Source organism: Danio aesculapii, chromosome 23, assembly GCF_903798145.1.
Source record: "Danio aesculapii chromosome 23, fDanAes4.1, whole genome shotgun sequence".
NCBI classification, from domain to species: Eukaryota; Metazoa; Chordata; class Actinopteri; order Cypriniformes; family Danionidae; genus Danio; species Danio aesculapii.
In genome coordinates, this window is record NC_079457.1 from 4,050,989 (window position 1) to 4,073,889 (window position 22,901).

At 36.0% G+C, this 22,901-nt stretch overlaps 2 protein-coding genes across 3 annotated transcripts in view; one reads left to right on the forward strand and one right to left on the reverse strand.

Moving 5' to 3' along the window:
* The window catches only part of tti1 (TELO2 interacting protein 1), a 32,218-nt gene extending 22,912 nt beyond the window's left edge, over window positions 1-9,306 (forward strand). For both annotated transcript variants that reach the window (XM_056449596.1, XM_056449597.1), the window contains 2 exons: window positions 5,976-6,063; window positions 8,339-9,306. In XM_056449596.1, the coding sequence (XP_056305571.1) occupies window positions 5,976-6,063; window positions 8,339-8,609 (359 nt within the window). In that variant the 3' untranslated portion in view covers window positions 8,610-9,306. The remainder of the gene's footprint in view (window positions 1-5,975; window positions 6,064-8,338) is intronic.
* An 8,981-nt stretch (window positions 9,307-18,287) lies between these two features.
* Window positions 18,288-22,901, reverse strand: part of LOC130217325 (V-set and transmembrane domain-containing protein 2-like protein) — a 20,118-nt gene continuing 15,504 nt past the window's right edge. The window contains exon 3 of the mRNA XM_056449418.1: window positions 18,288-19,942. Within this exon, the coding sequence (XP_056305393.1) occupies window positions 19,667-19,942 (276 nt within the window). The 3' untranslated portion in view covers window positions 18,288-19,666. The remainder of the gene's footprint in view (window positions 19,943-22,901) is intronic.

Consider the following 22,901-nt stretch of genomic DNA (forward strand, 5'->3'; position numbering starts at 1 on the left):
TCAGTCTACAATAATAATGTAATCATAAACATTTTAGGTCAGGTCAGTCTCCTCAGCAGAATAAATGGAGAACTTTTAAGCAAATGTTACTGTTAGGAACGTTTTTAGAAAGATGAAGACCTGCTTAAACAGATTTAAGACCAACAACACAACATTTCAGTAGATTTAAGACTTTTTAAGGCCTACAAGCGCAGATAGCCTGATAATAGGTGTCCTTTAATGTTACAGTTTAAGCACACATTCACCACTAGATGTCAGACTCGCTTCAGTGTTTTCCCTCTGCTGCAGAAGTAAACGCATCAATGTCAGTCTGACTGTAACTGAAGAAGACTTGCTCCTGTTGATGTCACATCACAGCTCCATCTGAACACCCCGCAGCTTTACACACACACACACACACACACACACATCTGCTCCTTCCTCTGGAGAAGCTCAGAGGAGCATCTTTAGTCTTTTATATCAGTTCTTTAGTGCTTTTTTTTATACCTATGCAGTGTTTCTGATGTAACACAGCCCGTCTGCAAGGGTAAAAACTGAAAAAAAGCCCTGCATGTTCACCTCATGCATTTTGATGCAGCTTAAAGGGGCAGTTCACGCAAAAAATTACATTTACTCACTATCGACTCTCCATCAAATGGTTTATAAGCTTATTTATTCTGCTGAACACCAAAGAAGAGATTTTAAAGGAAGCTGAAAACCCGTTGACTTCCATAGTAGGAAAAAACTAGTACAATGGAAGTCAATGGATACAGGTTTCCAACATTCTTCAAAGTATCTTCTTTTGTGTTCAATAGAAGAAAGAAACTGATGAAGGGTTTGAAACAAGTAAAAGATTAGTAATAGATGACTGAATTTTCATTTTTGGGTTAACTATCCAATGCATGCACACACACAAACACACACACACACACACACACATCTGCTCCTTCCTCTGGAGAAGCTCCGAGGAGCATCTTTAGTCTTTTATATCAGTTCTTTAGTGCTTTTTTTATACCCATGCAGTGTTTCTGATGTAACACAGCCCGTCTGCAAGGGTAAAAACTGAAAAAAAGCCCTGCATGTTCACCTCATGCATTTTGATGCAGCTTAAAGGGGCAGTTCACGCAAAAAATTACATTTACTCACTCACTAGCGACTCTCCATCAAGTGGTTTAGAAGCTGAAAACCAGTTGACTTCCATTGTAGGAAAAAACTAGTACAATGGAAGTCAATGGATACAGGTTTCCAACATTCTTCAAAGTATCTTCTTTTGTGTTCAATAGAAGAAAGAAACTGATGAAGGGTTTGAAACAAGTAAAAGATTAGTAATTGATGACTGAATTTTCATTTTTGGGTTAACTATCCAATGCATGCACACACACACACACACACACAATTATAAGCCAATCAAATTGAAGATTCAAGTTAAATCCTCTAATACTGAAGGCAACACAGACCAAACCATGAGAAGTCTGTGAAAGGCTCAAGTGTTCGGTCATTTGATGGAGCTGCCATGTGGAGAAGATCCATCGAGAGGCAAACGCTGTGTGTGTGCGGGTGTGGGGGGAATACTGAATACTGCAAGAGTTTCCATGGTTATGAGAAACACCTGAGCGAGAGGTCATGCTGTTTATTTCCCAGCTGGCTGTACGTCTGTCTCTAGCTCACCTCATTTTTTCTCCTCTTTATTATTCTCCGTCCATCCTTCATTTCTCTAGCCGTCCCTCCGCATTCTGCTCCATTTTTCTAGAGTAATGAGGCTCTACATCACGCTGCTTAATTAATTAATTAGGATAATGCTGCCATGGAGACTATTAGAATATATTAGAACATCTGCGGCCGTCATGACGCAGGCGGCTCTGCTCGCCGCTATAGAAATAGCAATCAGTTTTTCTCCCGTTCTCCATTTCCATATCATATGTATTGTTTACATGGTAGTGGCTCAGTGGTTGACACTGTCGCCTCGCAGCAAGAAGGTTGCTGGTTTGAGTCCCAGCTGGGTCAGTGGTCATTTCTATGTGGAGTTTGCATGTTCTCCCCGTGTTGGTGTGGGTTTCCTCCGGGTCCTTCGGTTTCCCCCGCAGTCCAAACACATGCGCTATAGAGGAATTGATGGACTAAATTGGCCGTAGAGCATGTGTATGAATGAGTGTGTATGGCTGTTTACCAATACTGGGTTTCCACTGTGTAAAACATATGCTGGAATAGTTGGTGGTTCATTCCGCTGTGGTGACCTCTGATAAATATGCATGTACTTATTTAAATACTGTACATAAATTCAACAAGTCTCGATCAATCAAGAGAAGCAAAGTAATTAATTCATCAAGTAGACAATAAATTGAGCCAATAGCCTAGTGGTTAGTGCGTCGACACATAGCACCCAGGTGCTCACGGCGACCCGTGTTCGATTCCCGGCTCGAGGTCCTTTGCTGATCCTTCCCCTATCTCAGCTCCCAATACTTTCCTGTCTGTAAATCTCCACTGTCCTATTAATAAAAGGTGAAAACCTCTAATAAAATTAAATCAATATATGTCAATATAACGGTAGGGCTGTGCAATTTAATCGATATCGAATCGCGATTTGAAACGTTGCAGTTAGCTAATCGAAAGAGGCTGCGATATGAAATATATATAATTTGACTTCCCCCACCCAGAGCAAATGCATGACTGCTGTCTGTGTGACAGGTTTTCTAGCCAATTGAGTGAGCACACTTTCGTTCTGCCCAATCAGAATTGCGCTGAAAATCTGAACTATGCTGAACACTCACTATAAAAAACAAACAGGAAAGAGCGAACAAGTGGGATGACGGCATCTGCCACTTCAAAAAGCGTTAATAAATGAATTAATATCAAAGAAAAACAGCATGTCGGTAATATGGAAATATCTTGGTTTCAGAATTGTTGCCACAGCAAGAGGAAATACAACAACACCACAGGTGCCTATATGAGGAGCGTCTTTCTAAAGTCAACTAAAAGTATTGCCAGTGACATTCAATCTAGTAGCAAGCAAAGTACCGTTTCAGAGTTGTTTGCTAATATAAGTTAAAGGGCACTTATGGTGAAAAATTTACTTTTCAAGCTGTTTGGACAGATAAATGTGTAGTTATGGTGTATATACAGTCATATTGGGGTGAAATAAACACACCCAGTCCTTTTTTTTCAATTTAACAACATAAAAACGGTGGACCAATTGGAGCGGTTTTCAGATTGACCGCAACTAGAAGTAGGAGTGCGGTCCCCCCGCCCACCAATATTGATTGACAGCTGCTTATTAACATGTCCGGTAGTCACGTGTATAATCATATCATCAAGAGAGGACGAGCGCAAAGCAGCCGGAAATAAAAGGTCTGTTCAGTTCGCTAGGATCATCAATCATCATCAAACGTGATCAAGAGTGAGTTTCACAAGTTTAACATGTTTTAAAACAGAGCATGTGTGTAATGAAGTACAGCCATTCACTTCAGGTGCACTTAATCAGCACAGCCGCGTGTCAGAACAATTATAAAAGATGCTTCAATCCCGGTTATTAATATACTGTACATTAATATAAGAGATATCCATACAGCAGTGGATATTACTATTATCATGTCACATGCGTGCAAAACGAGTGGAAAGCTTAACGCGCACTCTCTCTCTCTGTGTGTGTGTGTGTCTTCATGTCTGAGCTGTGTGTGTGTGTGTGTGTGTGTGTGTGAGTGTGTCTGAGCTCAGTGTGTGTGTGTGTGTGTGTGTGTGTGTGTGTCCGCGTCTGAGCTATGTGTGTGTGTGTATGTCAGCGCTACGTTTGTGCGTGTGTGTGTATGTGTGTGTGCTATGTGTTTGTGTCCTTGCTGTGTGTGTGCGTGAACTTTATAATGACATTGTGTGTGACTCATTGCAACTCCACAAAAAAAATTTATCAAATACTGATTGTTAAAGTTCTTACTGTAGTATTTCTCACACATGTTACGTGAGATCTGCTTCCTAAGGCAGCCGAGGGCGGCGATTGCTGACAGGCACGTGGGAACAGTGGGCGGGGAGGACTAGCCTTAAACGGCCAGTACAAAAAAACAGCAAAACCTTTTTTCCAGCTATAATATAGACACTTCAAACAGCTCTAATAAATGATCTGATGGGTGTTTTGAGCTGAAACTTTACAGACACATTCTGGAGACACAAAAGTCTTATATTAAATATGAAAAAAGGGGTAACCTATGTGCCCTTTAATATCTTTTAAGTTCCTTCCTTTTTTACAGTTTTTCTCAGTGGCTCTGGTGCATTTCTCACAACACTATTTAGATTTGCACAACAGGTAATGCATTTCTCAAAGCAATTAGTACAAACTAGCTGATGACCAGCAAAAGCGTGTCACTTGCTCAAAATGGAGAGCTCATTCATCAAGATGAACAGTCCTGACACCATTGTTTAAGAACAAGATAGTCAAATGGCTTAGTCATGTGTTCATTATGTCAGTTTACTCTGTACATTTATTACAATGCAATAAAGTCAGATTTTGGTGGCACTTCCTGAAAATGCTCAAGACAGCACTAGATACTATTTTCACAGCCATTTGAAGACTACAGTAAAGTTAGACATCACAGTATTTAGTGAGGTATCATGAGTACAAGACGCTGAATATGTGTGGTTCACATTTTTACTGTGTTTGCTCTTTGCAATTCTAATTTATTCACAGCAGCATTGTGCAAAAGAATAAACACACCCTTATTTACAACAGACATACACTTCCTTTGTGTAGAGCTGCGCACAACTGTAGACAATATTGCAGTACATATTGGAACTGAACCTACAACACACACAGGTCTGTAAATCATTCATCAAATTGTTCAATTTAGAAGACATTTTCAGGGAAAAAAGATTTACAGTTTAATACAATTAGCTTGACAGATTTTGACAACTAGTTCAACAGTTTTGTATGTAATGACACAAGTACTGTAATGAGGACTGTTAGTTTAATATGGAATGACTATTCAGCATTCACAAGTTTAGTTCATTTTGACTGACATAAAGCAAATAATAATGTTATAAACCACAGAGAGTTTGTCTGAAAGCAGTTGATGCATGTCCAAAAGCATCTGCAATTTGTTAGAAGGAATGAGAAACTGCTACTATGATGTGCACAAATGAGAAATGCATTAACTGTTGTGCAAATGTAAATAGTGTGAGAAATGCACCAAAGCCACTGAGAAAAACTAACACTCACTGCATTTTAGCAGTAAGCAGCTACAATACAGATCATTGAGATGAAACTGACTACAAATTTAAATCGCAAATCAAATCAAAATCGCAATATATCCAAATAATAATAATAATAATAATAATAGCAATTAATATTTTCCCTAAATCGTACAGCCCTAATAAATGGTATGCATGAAATATTGTGTCAATGTTATAAATGTCTTGTGTTTTCATACATTTAATGTTTATTATGGTTAGTGCTGCATTTTATAATAAAGCTAAAATGTCCTGTTTGGTTCAGATTTAATAATTAAAGGAGTTTAATTGCTATGCGGCGTTAAGATTTATATGTAGCGCAATTATACGTTGAATTTTTAGTGTTTAGTTAAGTAATTAAACAACTTATTGAGTAACTGAGTTAGTTTCCATACTTTATAAATAAAAATGTAAATAAGTTTGTAAATACAATTTTAATGATGTAATTAGTAATTACTTTTTTTTAAAGTAACATATCCAAAACTTGCCATTGTATAGCAGTGTTTTATAACCATGTTTTGACGAGGCTAATAATATTGACTTTAAAATAAATAATAAATAAATAAAAACTGCTTTTATTCTAGCTGAAATAAAACAAATAAGACTTTCTCCAGAAGAAAACATATTATAGGAAATACTGTGAAAGTTTCCTGAATCTGTTAAACATCATTTGGTAAATATTTGATAATGAATGCAAATTTCATAGAAGTGTGAATAATTTTGACTTTAATAATAATATTTGATTTTTCTGTTGTTTAGTCTTTATTTTTAATGTGTGTTTGCAGTGGATGCCGATCTCGATCATGTATTGGACGCCTGTGTTCCATACCTGAGCTGCCGACAGCCAATCAGACTGCAGGAGGCGTGTCTTAGGTGAGGCCACACCCATTTTACTATTAGAATAGAGCATTGCTTCCTATTTATAATTCATTCGTTCATTTTCCTTTGGGTTAGTTCCTTATTTATCAGGGGTCGTCAAAGCAGAATGAACCTCCAACTTATCTAGCATATGTTTTACACAGCGGATGCCCTTCCAGCTGCAAGCCAGTACTGGGAAACACCCATACACACTCATTCACACACATACTCATACACTACGACCAATTCAGTTTATTCAATTCACCTATAGCGCATGTGTTTGGACTGTGGGGGAAACCGTAGCACCTGGAGGAAACCCACACCAACACAGGGAGAACATGCAAACTCCACACAGAAATTGCCAACTGACCCAGCTGGGACTTGAACCAGCGACCTTCTTGCTGTGAGGTGACAGTGCTAACCACTGCGCCACCGTGCCGCCTCATTCATTACATTAATGATGATAATCATCCTGGCAGATACAGATATTTTTCTTAAAGATATGTTATTATTATTATTATTATTATTTAATAATCATCTGCCTGACCCTGACAGTAACATTCATGTAGGCTTGTGCCGGTATTCGGTAATGCGATAAATCACGGTAATGAATATGCACGATATTGTTATCGCGGGCACTTCAAAATACCGTGAAAAATAATAGATCCGAATTTATATTCTTAGAACGCGCCTTAGCTTATTTTCCATCAACCGCTTGAAGAAACACTGCGTATATGCTGCGCAGAACTGATGCGCACTCTGATGTAAACAATCCCCACATGTAGAAGCCCTGTGTGCAGGCAGAGCGTGCCGCCGCTGCCACCGCACTATAATCCTCACACAGACCGGGCACTTTCCCGGTGGGCCGACGTACTTTTTGGGCCGGGCTGATCATCGTCTTATGATTTGATCGGCCCATAAAAGGCTTAGCAGCCTATCGTTTTTTTTTTGCCTTATTGATTGACGCTGCTGTGATCTGTGACTCTCTGAAAGTAGATGCTTTTTTTCCCGGACAGACAGACCGGGCCGGTCCATGTGACACTGCAGCCCATTGGCTCTTTTCGGTATTGACATTGGGCTGGCCCAATCACAAACTCCTATTTTGGACTCCGTGTGAGCATGCGTCGTCTGTGTGTATTTGTCAAAATAGTCGAGAGTCAGAGAGAAGAAACGCAAGGGAGGCGCAGAGAAATCGCGGGAAACACACCGGCGTTTCATTTAGCGATTCTGAAAAGTTCTCTGTTCATTCTAGTACACGGCTAAAAACGCAAATCACGTGACCACACACTCTCTGCCCAGAGCTGCAGCCACTAGTTCAGCGGGTAAGCACAAACCCCAGGTGAGAGGATAGTGCTTGTCAGACAGTTCATCTGCTGGATGGTCTCATCTCACTATAGTTGTTAAACGTGATATTGAATTCATCTCGTTGTCTCTATCTAACAATTCTTATGTCTTTTGAATCACTTGTTCTCAGTTAACTGTTTTGGCTGAGTGCAAAGATAAGCTAATATATTAATTTATGTAACCACATACACTGATTCTGCACATTGACTGATTGCTTACCTTTATCGTTTAAATTTAATGTACATTATACTGTTATAATGGCCATTATTGGTTATTAAAACTGATATTCTGCAAAAGAGACAGTGTAAATCAAATATCAAAATGAAACAAATTTGACTTATATTATGTTTTCAATGTTTAGATAGTGAAACAGCAAGCAGGATGAGGTGAAAGGTTAAAATGTAACACTGTTCCCTTTGAAGATTTACCCATGCATTAGCAGGCAGTTTTTGTTATGTTTATTATTGAATATAGGCTGAGTGAATAGTGTATTGAATAAGCTAAATTGACTGTAGTGTATGAGTGTGTGTGAATGAGTGTGTATGGGTGATTTCCAATATTGGGTTGTGGCTGGAAAGGCATTTGCTGCATAAAACATGCTGGAATAGTTGGCAGTTCATTCCACGATTGCTGATCGAAGACGGTTTCCCTTTGCACATTCACTTTGATATAATTGCTCAAGTTTACTTTTATATTGTGTATTGTTTTATTTATATTTATTTGTATTTAAATGTTTGAAGTGCTTTTAGTTAATTAAAAAGTTATTAAAGTTACTAAGTTGACGAAACTGAAGTTTTTTGTGTTTTTTTACCTGTTTCTCTAGTAAAATTACAATATCGTGATAATACCGTATACCGTGATAAAAGCTCAATCAATTAATCGCAGCACGAAAATGTGATACCGGCACATGCCTACATTCATGCAGATGTTTTCTTGTGTGTTCCAGTGTTTTCCGCTCCCTAATGGATCTGGACTCTGATCTGTGCTGGTTTATTCTCAATCAGCTCTACTGTCCTGTAGTTTATGATCCTCCTCATCCGTTACTGCTGCCCGTCAAACTGAGCGGAGTAAACAAACCCAGAAACCAGTTCACTGACAACATCCTCAAACTCCTGCAGGAGCTGGACGGAGAACCAGAGAATGGAGAACCAGAAAACCAGACACAGACACTTCACATGACAGATAACAGGCCTTCATACAGTACTTCACGATGCTAGATTTAAAGGGGCAGTTCACTCAAAAATGAACATTTACTCACTATTTACTCTCCTTAAGTGGTTATAAACATTTATGAGATTCCTTTTTTGTTGTTGTTGTTCACAAAATAAGATACTTTGAAGAATGTTAGAAACCTGTAACCTTTGTTTTTTTCCTACTATGGAAGTCAATGGTTACAGGTTTCTAACATTCTTCAAAAGTCAATAATTAACGTTTTCCAACATTTTTCAAAATATCTTCTTTTGTGGAGCTGGATGGAGAACCAGACGCTTCACATGACATATAACAGACCTTGTTATATCTCAGTGCCAGATTTAAAGAGGCAGTTCACCCAAAAATGAACAGTTACTCACTATTTATTTATCCTGAAGTGGTTATAAACATTTATGAGTTTTTTTTCTTCTTCAATTCTTCAACACAAAAAAAGATATTTCGAGCAATGCTAGAAACCTGTAACCATTGACTTTTAAAGTATTTGTTTTTCCTACTATGGAAGTAAAAGGTTACCAGTTACCAACATTTTTCAAAGTATCTTCTTTTGTGTTTAACAGAAAATAAACCTCAAACTTGTGTGTGATTGTGAAGGGTGAGTAAATGATGACTATTTTCATTTTGGGTGAACTGTCCCTTTAAGATAGCTAATTATTCTTGGTTTCTGATATTCATTTATTAATTTTGACAAAATAAACAACTAACATTTTCATATTATGCATATTGCTTTGCATATAATAAAACAAATGGTTTAGAAAATAAGTATTTTAATAAGTTTGTTCCTTACACATACACAAACACACACACACACAAAGTTAATTATAAATATTTTGTATATTTTACATTTTGTATCATAAGAATTGTAAATTCTCAAAAATAAAACAATGCATTTATTTATTTTTTGTTATTGAGAAAATGCTTGTTCCTTGAAGTAAAATTACAATATCTGTCTAAATATAATGTTATTATACTTAATGTTACTTTAGATGAATTATAAATTAATACAGGATTCTCAGAATCTTTATTTTATTTTATGGGCTACTTGGAATTGTGAAAAAAGTATTAAAATATAAATTAGGCTGTGTGCTACGAAGTAAATGACATTTTCTGCTGAAACACAATAATAATTGTTGCTACTTTTCTATAATAACAGATAATTATAGAATCTTTCAGAGGTGTTATTTGTATGGGTTGTTTATCAGTTGTGTTTCTGCCAGGATGCCATAATTATTATAGGTATTGTTATTTATTTAAAATAATAAAATAGTACCCAATCTTTAATAATAATAATAATAATAATAATAATATTAAAAAATAATAATTTTTTTGAGACAGAAATATATTATTTTTCTAAAAGTTAGAAGCTACTTTTTTGTCTTAAAAGGTATATTTCACCCCAAAACTAAAATGTATTCACAATTTAATCTCCCTCAAGTGTTTCCAGAACTTCAAGTGTGTCTTTCGTCTGTTGAACACGAAAGAAAATATTTTTGAAGAAAGCTGAAAACCTGTAACCATTGACTTCCATAGTAAAACAAGTAGCCTTTCCAACTTTCATCAAAATATCTTCTTTATGCCATTCTTTTTTCTGTTAAACATTAAGTGAAGTTTAAATTTTAAACTAATTTCGAGAGGAGCATGTGCTCATGATTGACCCAGCTGGTCCACATTAGCTAATCATGATCCTCCAATCAAAGGATCCCAAGTCACTATATATATATCCTCATTTCCTCTCTACAACTATCTTCGTCTGGAAGAAACCCCCTTCCTCCCCTTCTTCCACCTCTATCCAGAATGGGTGGCACGGTGGCCCAGTGACTAGCACGTTTGTCTTACAGCACGAATACCAATGGCGTTGGGTCTTCACTGGGCCATTTGGTGTTCCTGTGCGGAGTTTGCATGTTCTCCGTGTGGGTTTCCCCCGGGTTCCCTGGTTTCCTCCCACCATCCAAATGTGCTCTATATTATAGATAAAATAAGCCTAAATCTTTTTCTAATGTCTTACTCTCAGGAAGTTCACCTTGGCCTCAGCAGCGGAGGAGTTTCAGATCGACCTGGGCTCAGTCTCCCCTCGCCCTGTGAAAGGAGGGAGCCCTGTGCTCGAGGATACCTTGAGCTCAGGGCTCTCTCCCGGGACAGCACGCCAAACAAGCTATGTATAAATCGTGAACTAAGTGTGAACACTTGAAAGGCTTGTAAATAGTGAATAGGCTAAATGATGACAGAATTTATTTTCCCTTTAAGATGTTTTGTGAATACAGTCATTAATTGTTTGAGACTGAAATACAAGTTATTATTTTTAAGATTTTCTAAATGTTAGGAGCTACTTTTTGCCCAAAATTTTAATTTATTAACAACTATTGAGTTGACTAAATGTTTACAGAATTATTTTGTTGTTGTGAACTATCACTTTAAGATGATTTTTTTGTGTGTGAATTCGTTCCCCTGTTGGTTGAGTCCGGTGTGGTCGCCGGTTCTCCTCTGACAGCCCAATAATAAATGTGGCTCCTGTGAGAGTCGCATTAAAGCTGCCTCATATGCTTTGTGTTAGCGAGCCTCCATGTTATCTGCACTGTACTCCGCTATTTATCCTGCTGCCAGGGCTGACAGAGCCGCTATTATTCACCGGGCCCGAGAGCCGCCGCGGCCGGCTAAACGTGCGCCATATGCGGCCTTAATGCAATTTCCTCCCGGCCGCTTCTGATAAGAGCAGAAACATCATTACGGAGTCAAAGCACTTGACATCAGCTTTGTTTGAGGGATTCACCGCCGCCGAAGACGACAAAGCAAATGGAAGAGACGAAATAATGAAGAATTGAGGTGATTTTTTGAGGTTAAGTGAGGAGAGAAGCGCTTTGTTAAGAAAAAAGGCGGGAGAAAACGGCACGGTGAAGATTTTTAGTCAATTTATTATGATAGCAGCCTTATAGCATATATTTAGCCGATTATTGAAGAATGATAATTATATATTTTCAGTTTCTCATTGGTATCAGAACATAAATTACAATATAAAATGATTTTGTCTGGCAGAATACAGATGTAACTTCTCTAAATCAATAGAATCTTTCAGAATGATTGTTAGCATTTGTTAGCATTGTGAAAGATGTGTATTCTTTACAAAAACAAACGTATAAAAATACAAGCGACCAAATGAAGTTGTGTTTTATCCCAGAATCTTAATTTTACTATGGATTATTTGGAATTGAAATGAAATGTTTAATATTTAGTACATAACACAAACGAGCATGCAAAATTCAAAACATAAATCATGACCAAATAAAATTGTGTTTTTTTTGCCAAAATCTTAATGTAACATAGATTGTTTGGCATTGAGATTAAATATTTACTAAATATTAAATATTTTATATTTATTTTATATATATATATATTTATTTTTTTTTTGTATTTTATATATATATATATATATATATATATATATATATATATATATATATATATATATATATATATATTTATAGATATTAAATATTTATTCACAAGCTAGTAAATAAATACAAATTATTAATCAAATATACACAAAAAAATAGCATAAAGTGTCAAAGTGCTTGACACAAACTTTGTTTGAGGGATTCTCCGCCGCTGAAGATGACAAAGCAAATAGAAGAGATTAGAGTGAAGAAATTAGGTGATTTATTGAAGTTAGTGGGTAGAGAAGCACTTTGTGAAAGAAAAAGATGAGAAAAAAGGCACAGTAAAGGTTTTTAGTCAATTATGGTCAGGTTTCCTCACCAATATATCGAAGCTAATTATCCCGAGTTTCAGGTATTTGGTAGGCAAATATTTGCCCTTATAGTTTATTTAATAGTAAAACTGTATGTTTTGTGGGGCACTTCCATTTGTATGGCAAAAGTTTTACAACAAATACCATGGTAAAACCGGTAAGTTTGGGGACCATAGTAGACTGTTTGTTTGTAATAAAAAAAAGCATGGTTCATTTTAGGTTAAGGGTAAGTAATATGTTTCAAAATGTTTGTTTTAGTCTATATATGATAACATTAAAAAAAATTCCCACAGAAATTCCCACTTTTTTATTTTTACACTTTAAAATATCTATAAGTCATGACAACGTATGCTTTTACGTTAATTATATTAACTTATTAAACTAGAAGTTAACAAGTTACAACCACTAGCTATTTTAAGTCGGTTTAAAGTAATTTCTGTAAAAATGACTTTAAGATCTTAATTTTAGGTAACCAGGATTTATTTGGTGTATTGGTCAAAATGTAATGTAATGTATTTTTTATGTAATGCCATGTCAGCAACCAAGGCGAGAACATTTCAATAATAAATATACAATTAAAAACAACAAACAAATGAATACATAAATTAGATTTTTTGCATTAATTCATAATAAATTTTAAAAAACTATTTCCTGGTGTCACTTTCCTAAATGTTCAAAATGTTTTCATTTGTTGTGATTGCTCAGGGGTCCGTTCTTCATACCTCGCTTAAGTGATCTAAGATGATTTGGCAGATCCTGGATCTTTTATTCTTGATAACTGATCTCTGGCTAATTTGGTTCTTCAAACAAGTTTGTGAATCAGATTAAAATGTCTGGATAAACTGATCTGAGATCGCTGTGTGTGTTGTGATGGACAGATCTATCGATCCTCGAAATCATGATCAGCAATGCAACTGATGGCACAGCGTCGTAATGACATCATCAGATTATTATTCAATTATCCATGTGAACAAAATTACACAAAATTCGTAGTAAACGGTTTGTTAAATATGATACGCAATAACTTTCCACTTTTGTTGTGGGCTGCATGCTTTACCCTTTCATGTGTTGAGAGTATTTAGCAATTTATTTAGTTTTAGTTAGAGCGGATTTTCTTTATTATAGTAGTCATAGTAGTATAGTAGCCGGTTTTTTGATCGGTGTAAAGAATAACTGGATGTTTGCAAAAGCATTTTGATATTAGTAAAGGCATCTGCAACTTTTGTAAAGCATCAAATCACTATTATATTATCTGTCAAAACATGTTTATGACTGCATAAATGTATTATTGCTTTAAAAAAAAAGTCACATATTGTGCATGTCTACTATCATACAGTTATTGTACTAAAGCGATCTAAAAAAATTCATATCAATAAATTTTCTCTTTGAACCACCAGGTGGCAGTCTTTATACTTTTATTTCGGAGTGCAGATTGCATAAGTTTTATTAAAATATAGTTTTTTACTTATATATATATATATATATATATATATATATATATATATATATATATATATATATATATATATATATAGTAATAGTAGTATTTATAATATATAATATATATATAATATATATATATAGTTTAAAAATATATATTTACTATTTTACCAAATGTATATAACTGCTACTGTATCAAAAAAAATCAGCATTCGGTACATACTTTTAGTACCTTTGCTTAAACTGACCCGATCTGAAATGAGCCTGCTCCCTAGCAGGTTTGAGCTACCAGAACTGTTGCTATGACAACAACTCTCGGATCAGTTTTGAAGAACGAAACGATCCTGGATCGTGTCAAATCGTCAATAACCAAATCTGGCTAACCGAGTAATCCACGTGCGAAGAACGGACCCCAGGTGTTTCCCACCAAATGATAAGATTATTAGGCTATTATGTTGTCTTAAAACACATTGTTGGTATTTTTATTTTGTGAAAATGCTCTGAACAACAATAATGTGTTGTGTAATGTTTTGTTTTATTTTGTAAAATCTGGCTTAATCATTTTCAAAATTGTAAGTAAAAATATTTTCAAGACTTTCTTTTTTGCACAACAAAAAAAGATGCAATGATTTCAGACATCTTAATATTCATGTTCCTATTCAATTATTACATATAAATTCTAAACAGTCTTTCAGAATTTTATAAAATAAAATAAATATTAGAATTACCATACCATGTAAGTCCAATCATCCAAGGATAAATGAGACTGAGAATTTACTAAATATACTTAAAAACAAAGATGCAGTTTTTCGATGAGAATGTTTTCAGACATCTTTATATTGTTACTATTCAACAAGCACACATGTACATTTTAAACAATGTTATTAGACTTTTATAGAATAAAATTAATTTTTACTCAAACCCATACCATACAAGTCCAATAAACCCAGAGATAAATGAGACTTGTCTTAATTTTTCCCATACCTGTTAATTTTAATGAGGTGCATCAGTAAACACTGATTGAAAGTCAGCAATTTATATATACAACAATTGAACAGAATTGCTATGAAAATAATTCCTATCGTTGACATATATATCGTTGCTGTATGATCAGGGTTCCAGCAAATTTCACTCTATGAATATGGATTATTGATACAGTTTGTTGTTAATGTGAAAGGATTTACCAGACACCACATGCACAAACACATAGGATAATTGCTCACAAGTCAATCTTACAAGCAGAAAAGCGGACACGGAAGGGTAATAAACACTGCTAACTTACCATTGGAAGAGCTGTAGACTCCCAAATGCTGTTTTGAACGGCCAGAGAAGCAATCTTCCCCTTTCCTTAACAACAAAAACGCTATTTTGCTGGCTGTCCAATCATCAGCCTCATGCACCGGATCAAATCGCGCGCCAAATGCTCCGCCCTTTGACCGTTAAAGGAGCGGTAACATTTAAAAATACTCGGAAAATAATGTGGATAATTTTGGTCAATCGTGAAATCACGTAAAATTATAGTCATAGATGCAACATTTAACTTCTCTGTTGAGTAAAACATGCTAACAAATGACTAAGAGCATACATACCTTTAGAAAAGTATATTTGTTTCTGCAAAAGTGGTGTTTTTTTTACAGATTGGTCGATCACCGCCTCGATTATAAGGCATGTGGTGACTAAATTTGAGATATATTTTTGGTAAATGTAGGTAACAGTCAACATGATGCTACAATTTGTGGTAATTTTTAATATATAAAAAAATTAAATAACACTAAATACATTATACTTAGCTTTCATGCAGCTTTGAAGTAATTTTCTGATCAGAGTTCACCAAAATTGTGAAATGTTAAACTGCTTCACACACACATTCTTATGATTCAAGTCATTTACATATTTTTTTTAACCACAAATACAAAAAATGTACACATATTTATCAAATATATTAGTTATAATTTGATATATATGTCTATTCAAGACTGAAAACACATCTGTTTAGCTGTGCCTTTACTGAATGAGCACTGTGCTACGTCCGACAGATCGAACTACTGTTTTTCTTTTCTTTTTAATTCTTTTATAACACATTTTATCAGCTTTTATTTTTATTTTTACCATTTTTATTATTTGTTTTTATTTCTCTTATACTTGTTTCTTTTATTCCTGTTTATGTAAAGCACTCTGAATTGCCACTGTGTATGAAATGTGCTATATAAATAAACTTGCCTTGCACTCACCGGCCACTTTATTAGGTACACTTATCCAACTGCTAGTTAACGCAAATTTCTAGTCAGACAATCACATGCCAGCAATTCAATGCATTTAGGCATGTAGACATGGTCAAGACGATCTGCTGCAGTTCAAACTGAGCATCAGAATAAGGAAGAAAGGTGATTTAAGTGACTTTGAACGTGGCATGGTTGTTTTTCAGAGAATGGTCTGAAAAAGAAAATGTCTAGTGAGCGGCAGTTCTGTGGGTGCAAATGCCTTGTTGATAACAGAGGTCAGAGAAGAATGACCAGCTGATAGAATGGCAACAGTAAGTCAAATAGCCACTCGCTACAGCCGAGGTATGTAGAAGAGCATCTATGAACGCACAACATGTCCAACCTTGAGGCGGATGGGCTACAGCAGCAGAAGACCACAGCAGCAGCAGAAGACCACATAAGCAGAAGACAACACTCAGACTGATTTCTTGAACACGACAAAGAGTTCACTGTACTCAAATGGCCCCCACAGTCACCAGATCTCAATCCAATAGAGCACCATCGGGATGTGGTGTAACGGGGGATTCACATCATGGATGTGCAGCCGACAAATCTGCAGCGACTGTGTGATGCTATCATGTCAATATGGAGCAAAATCTCAGAGGAACATTTCCAGTACCTTGCTAAATCTATGCCACAAAGGATTAAGGTAGTTCTGAAGGCAAAAGTGGTCCAACCCGGTACTAGTAAGATGTACCTAATAAAGTGGCCGGTGAGTGTATATCATATTTCTATGTGGTACTGAGAGAAACAGCTTTACAAGATAGGGAAAACATGATATTAATTTTTACACCAAGGTATATGATCAATGTACAATGTTTTTATTAATCTGATAAAGGCATACATTGAAAGTGAAACCAGTCTTTTTTTTGTAGGATTACAATAATATACACAATCTGTACATGTTTTACTTCCAGAAACTATTGAATCAAACCATAAAAGAAATCAAAGAAACCAGAAACAAAGGCATCATTATTACTATTAAACATACTGTGAGTGTTTTCAATTTTTTTAAAGCTGCGTAAAAACCACGAAACGTCGTAATAATGTGTTTGCACCATCCTTCCATCGACACAAAAAGCTTCATGAAATATATTGGCAAAAAAAAGCTGGCACTCATCAGGCTATTTAATCTGCCATGGGTGATGCCAGTCCAGAAAAGCCCCCTCCAACTGGTGCCCGTAACAGTATACATGTAAACAATGATATTAATATTACAGCATATAAATGATGTGATCGTTTAGACCTGATGAAGAGTATTTCAAACATTCACGTTTTGCTCTGCCGCTTCTAGTCGACTACATCATATCAAAAACAGTGAATCTGATCAAAACTAAGAATGACCAAAGAGATTAAATCCACGCTTCAGTTTGGTTTCTTGCTCAATTATTATTAGAAATGTTTGTCACATGCACTCGCTGTTCTGAACAGACATCTACCTTCGCTTTTATACACAAATATACATCTGGTTGTTAAAGGGATAGTTCACGCAGAAATCAAAATGTACAAAAATCTGTCATTATTTACAATCTCACCTCGTATGATGCTTCAGACCTGTTTGACTGACAGAAAATAACTTATTTTGCAGAATGTACAAATGAAAACTCTTACAGAAAACATCAAATGTCATGAAATTTATGGAATAAAATAAAGCAGTGCTGTTAAATAAAGCAAAAACACATTCATTTATCCATTTTCTTTTCGACTTAGTCCCTTTGTTAATCCGGGATCGCCACATCAGAATGAACCGCCAACTTATCCAGCATGTTTTACACAGTGGATGCCAATCCAGCTGCAACCCATCACTGGGAAACATCCATACACACTCATTCACACACATACACTACGGACAATTTAGCCACACCCAATTCACCTATACCACATGTTTTTGGACAAGTGGGGGAAACCGAAGCACCTAGAGGAACACAGGGAAGCAGAAACACAATTATATAAGATTAAAAATCATATTAAATAGTTTTAAAACCTATCTGACTTGATTTTTTCCGTAAAACTAAATTATTAAATTTGATGAAGGTCTAAGCTGCTCTTTGTAAGTCAGTGACAGGTATAAGTAAAAAAAAAAAAAAAAAAAAAAAAAAAATATATATATATATATATATATATATATATATATATATATATATATATATATATATATATATATATAAATTATAAATAAAAATGAATGTATTAATATAAATAATAAAAATATATAAAATAAAAAGAATTCAAAATACCATAAAAATAATTTTAAAAAATAATAATAATAAGAAAAGTTTAATTAGCATTACATTAACTCAAAATACACCATTTAATAAATGGATTTAAAATTGAATTGAAAGTGAAACAGAATATAATTGAATAAAACAAACAAACAAACAGAAAAGCAAGCAAAAATCACTATAAATAAGATCTTCAGAGACTATTTAAATATAAAAAATGATGAAATAAACCAAAGCTTCAATGCATATATATGTTTAATACTTCAATACATACACACTACCTGACAAAAGTATTGTCGCCTATCCAAGTTTTAGGAACAGCAAATAATAACTTGACTTCTAGTTGATCATTTGGTATCAGAAGTGGCTTATATGAAAGGCAAAGGCCTCTAGATTACGCTTATTTTACCACAGTAAAATATGACCATGCCTTGATTTTTAATTATTTAATTAGGACAGTAAGATCTGACTTCACTGATTAATAAAGTCATCTGGAACGGCAAAGAAAGCGTTCTTGCAGGACTCCCAGAGTTCATCAAGATTCTTTGGATTCATCTTCAATGCCTCCTTCATCTTACCCCAGACATGCTCAATAATGTTCATTTCTGGGGACTGGGCAGTCCAATCCTGCAGCGCCTTGACCTTCTTTGCTTTCAGGAACTTTGATGTGGAGGCTGAAGTATGAGAAGGAGCGCTATCCTGCTGAAGAATTCACCCTCTCCTGTGGTTTGTAATGTAATGGGCAGCACAAATGTCTTGATACCTCACGCTGTTGGTGTTGCCATCCACTCTGCAGATCTCTCGCACGCCCCCATACTGAATGTAACCCCAAACCATGATTTTTCCTTCACCAAACTTGACTGATTTCTCTAAGAATCTTGGGTCCATGCTGGTTCCAGTAGGTCTGTAGTATTTGTGATGATTGGGATGCAGCTCAACAGATGATTCATAAGAAAAATCGACCTTCTGCCACTTTTCCAAATGATCAACTAGAAGTCAAGTTATTATTCGTAGCTCTTACAACTGGGATCCATGACAAGACTTTTGTCAGGTAGTGTATATATATATATTTATGTCACTTAAACAAAAAACGAAATATAAAAACACTTAAAAACATAAAACATCATAAAAAAAGGAAGTAAAATGATGTAAAAACACTCATGTTTTTCAATGTTCAATGTAATAAAATATAAAATATCTGCAAATGTGCAAAAATAAAACAAGATAAAGCTTAAATCATATCCATCTTAGTTTCATCTATGAATTAATATATATAAATTAAAAAAAAGTTAAGTTAAACAGGTTTAAAACAACATGAGCGCGAGTAAATGACAGATTTCTCCTTGTCTGGTGAACTATCCTCCTCGTGTGTGTGTGTTTTGGCTTCTGTGTGTGTGTGTCTAAAGCACGCAGCTGTCAGTGCAGTCAGTGGTGCTGTCGTCGGTGGATCTCTTCCTGAGCTCTCGGCCAGATTTGTGTTGGTGTTTGTGTTGCGGGACGTCCTGCTGCTGCTCTTCCTCCAGCCGCTGCACCTGCAGATACGCCCGCACGCGGTGGTGACGCAGCTTACTGTCGCTAAAGTCGATGACGCGGCATTCGTACGTGCCCTCGTCCGACGGCTTCACGCTGGACAGACGCAGCTTGTGGGAAATGTTGCTTCCGGCCACTTTCACCACCTGTGGAAAAACCGAAAAAACCTCCGTCAGGGCGTTAAATCACGAATCAGCTGCAACAACACGCTGATTCAGAATGAACGCCAGCTGATTTGGGATGAACAGTGGGTTAAAAAGATGTATAGGGTTTCAGAATATATGACCAAGAGCTGCTTTTGAGGACATTTAAGCAACACTGGCTTATTGGATGTATTTAGTAGATTTTCTGCAACCAGAAAAACACTCTTAAACATTTGATTGCTATTTTTTCAAGATGAAATTAATAATGGGGGACAGCATGACAGCAACGATTGTCATATTATTGACGACAACTGGGACATATTATTTATGAATAAAGGATTATTTTCATGCGGTTCTTTGCACAACCCCGAATAAATATCTCAAAACAAATTGAATATGTTTGCATCACCTGTCCATTTCCATTTGGAACACTTTTCTGGCATAGCCAATTTGCTCAGTAGCTTTGTGTTATGCTTGTGATGCAAAGATCTCGTGTTCAAGTCCGGTAATGCACTGTTCCACAAACGAGGTAAAAGCAATGTAAAATCAAGGTCAAACTATGGTCACAGTGGACTTTTCTTGTATATTTGCTTTTGAAAACACTATTGGTTGGGTTTGGATCAGCGATTCAGCTGATCTGTATGATAAGTGCCGCTTTCTCCTGGATGTGTACAAGAAAAACATGTATCTACAACATACTACATCAGTAGAGCCAATGAAATGCAGCATTAGATGCTATTAAATGCAGTGTGAGAGTGAAATGCATCAAAAGAGCCGATGAAGTGCAACAGTAGATGCAATGACATGTAGTTGATGCAATAAAATTCAGTAATGGAGATAAATGCGTAAATAGAGGCAGTGAAATGCAGCATTAGATGCAATGAAATGCAGTGATAGGGTAAAGTGCATCGATATAGGCAGTGAAAAGTAGCATCAGATGGCATGAAATGCAGCAATAGAGTAAAATGCATTAATAGAGGCAGTGAAATGCATCAGTAGAGGCAGTGAAATGCAGCATTAGATGTAATTAAATGGAATAATTAAGTAAAATGCATCAGTAGAGGCAGTGAAATGCAGTAATAGGGTAAAATGCAGCAGTGGACAGTAAAATGCAGCACGATATGCGGTGAAATGCAGTAATAGTGTAAAATGCATTAGTAGAGGCAGTGAAATGCAGCAGTAGATGCAATGACATGCAGTAATAGGGTAAAATGCATCAGTAGAGGCACTGAAACGCAGCATTAGATTGAAATGCATCAGTTGTGGTAGTAGAATGCAGGAATAGAAGCAATAAAATGCAGTAAAGATTGTAAAAGGCATCAGTAGAGGCAGTGAAATGCAGCAGTGAATGCAGTCAAATGCAGTAATAGAGTAAATTTATCAGCAAAGGCAGTGCAATGCAGAATTAAACGCAATGAAATGCAGTAATAGGGTAAAATGCACCAGTGAAAGGCAGCATTAGATACAATGAAATGCAGTAATAGGGTAAATTCATCAGCAAAGGCAGTGAAATGTAGAATTAGTTACAATGAAATGCAGTAATGGGGTAAAATGCATCAGTAGAGGCAGTGAAATGCAGCAGAAGATGCAATGAAATGCAGCAATAGGGTAAAATGGAGCATTGGATGCATTGAAATGCAGCAATAGAGTAAAATACATGAGTAGAGGCAGTGATATGCAGTTTAATGCAGAAATAGAGTAAAATGGAGCAGTGGATGCAGTGAAATGCAGTAATAGAGTAAAACGCATGAATAGAGGCAGTGAAATGCAGCAGTGGATGCAGTGAAATGCAGAAATAGAGTAAAATACATCAGTAGATGCAGTGAATGCAGTAATAGGGTAAACTGGAGCAGTGGGTGCATTAAAATGCAGTGATAGAGTAAATGTATCAGTAGAGGCAGTGAAATGCAGCATTAGATGCAGTGAACGCAGTAATAGGGTAAAATGAAGGCCATCAGTGGAGGCAGTGGAGGCCAAAATGGAGGCCATCAGTGGAGGCAGTGAAAGACAGCATTGGATGCAATGAAATGCAGTATTAGGGTAAATTCATCAGCAAAGGCAGTGAAATGTAGAATTATATGCAGTGAAATGCTGTAATGGGGAAAAATACATCAGCAGAGGCAGTGAAATGCAGCAGAAGATGCAATGAATGCAGTGATAGGGTAAAATGGAGCAGTGTATGCATTGAAATGCAGCGATAGAGTAAAATACATGAGCAGAGGCAGTGATGTGTAGTATTAGATGCAGTTAAATGGAGAAATAGAGTAAAATGGAGCAGTGGAATGCAGTGAATGCAGTAATAGGGTAAAATGGAGCAGTATGTGCATTGAAATGCAGTGAGTGAGTAAATGCATCAGCAGAGGCAGTCAAATGCAGCATTAGATGCAATGAAATGCAGTAATGGGGTAAAATGCATCAGTAGAGGCAGTGAAATGCAGCAGAAGATGCAATGAATGCAGTAATAGGGTAAAATGGAGCAGTGGATGCAGTGAAATGAAGTGATAGAGTAAAATACATGAGTAGAGGCAGTGAAATGCAGCAGAAGATGCAATGAATGCAGTAATAGGGTAAAATACATCAGTAGAGGCAGTGATATGCAGTATTAGATGCAGTGAAATGCAGAAATAGAGTAAAATGCATCAGTAAATGCAATGAATGCAGTAATAGGGTAAAATGGAGCAGTGGATGCAGTGAAATGAAGTGATAGAGTAAAATACATGAGTAGAGGCAGTGAAATGCAGCAGAAGATGCAATGAATGCAGTAATAGGGTAAAATACATCAGTAGAGGCAGTGATATGCAGTATTAGATGCAGTGAAATGCAGAAATAGAGTAAAATGCATCAGTAAATGCAATGAATGCAGTAATAGGGTAAAATGGAGCAGTGGATGCAGTGAAATGCAGTAATAGAGTAAATGTATCAGTAGAGGCAGTGAAATGCAGCATTCGATGCAGTAATAGGG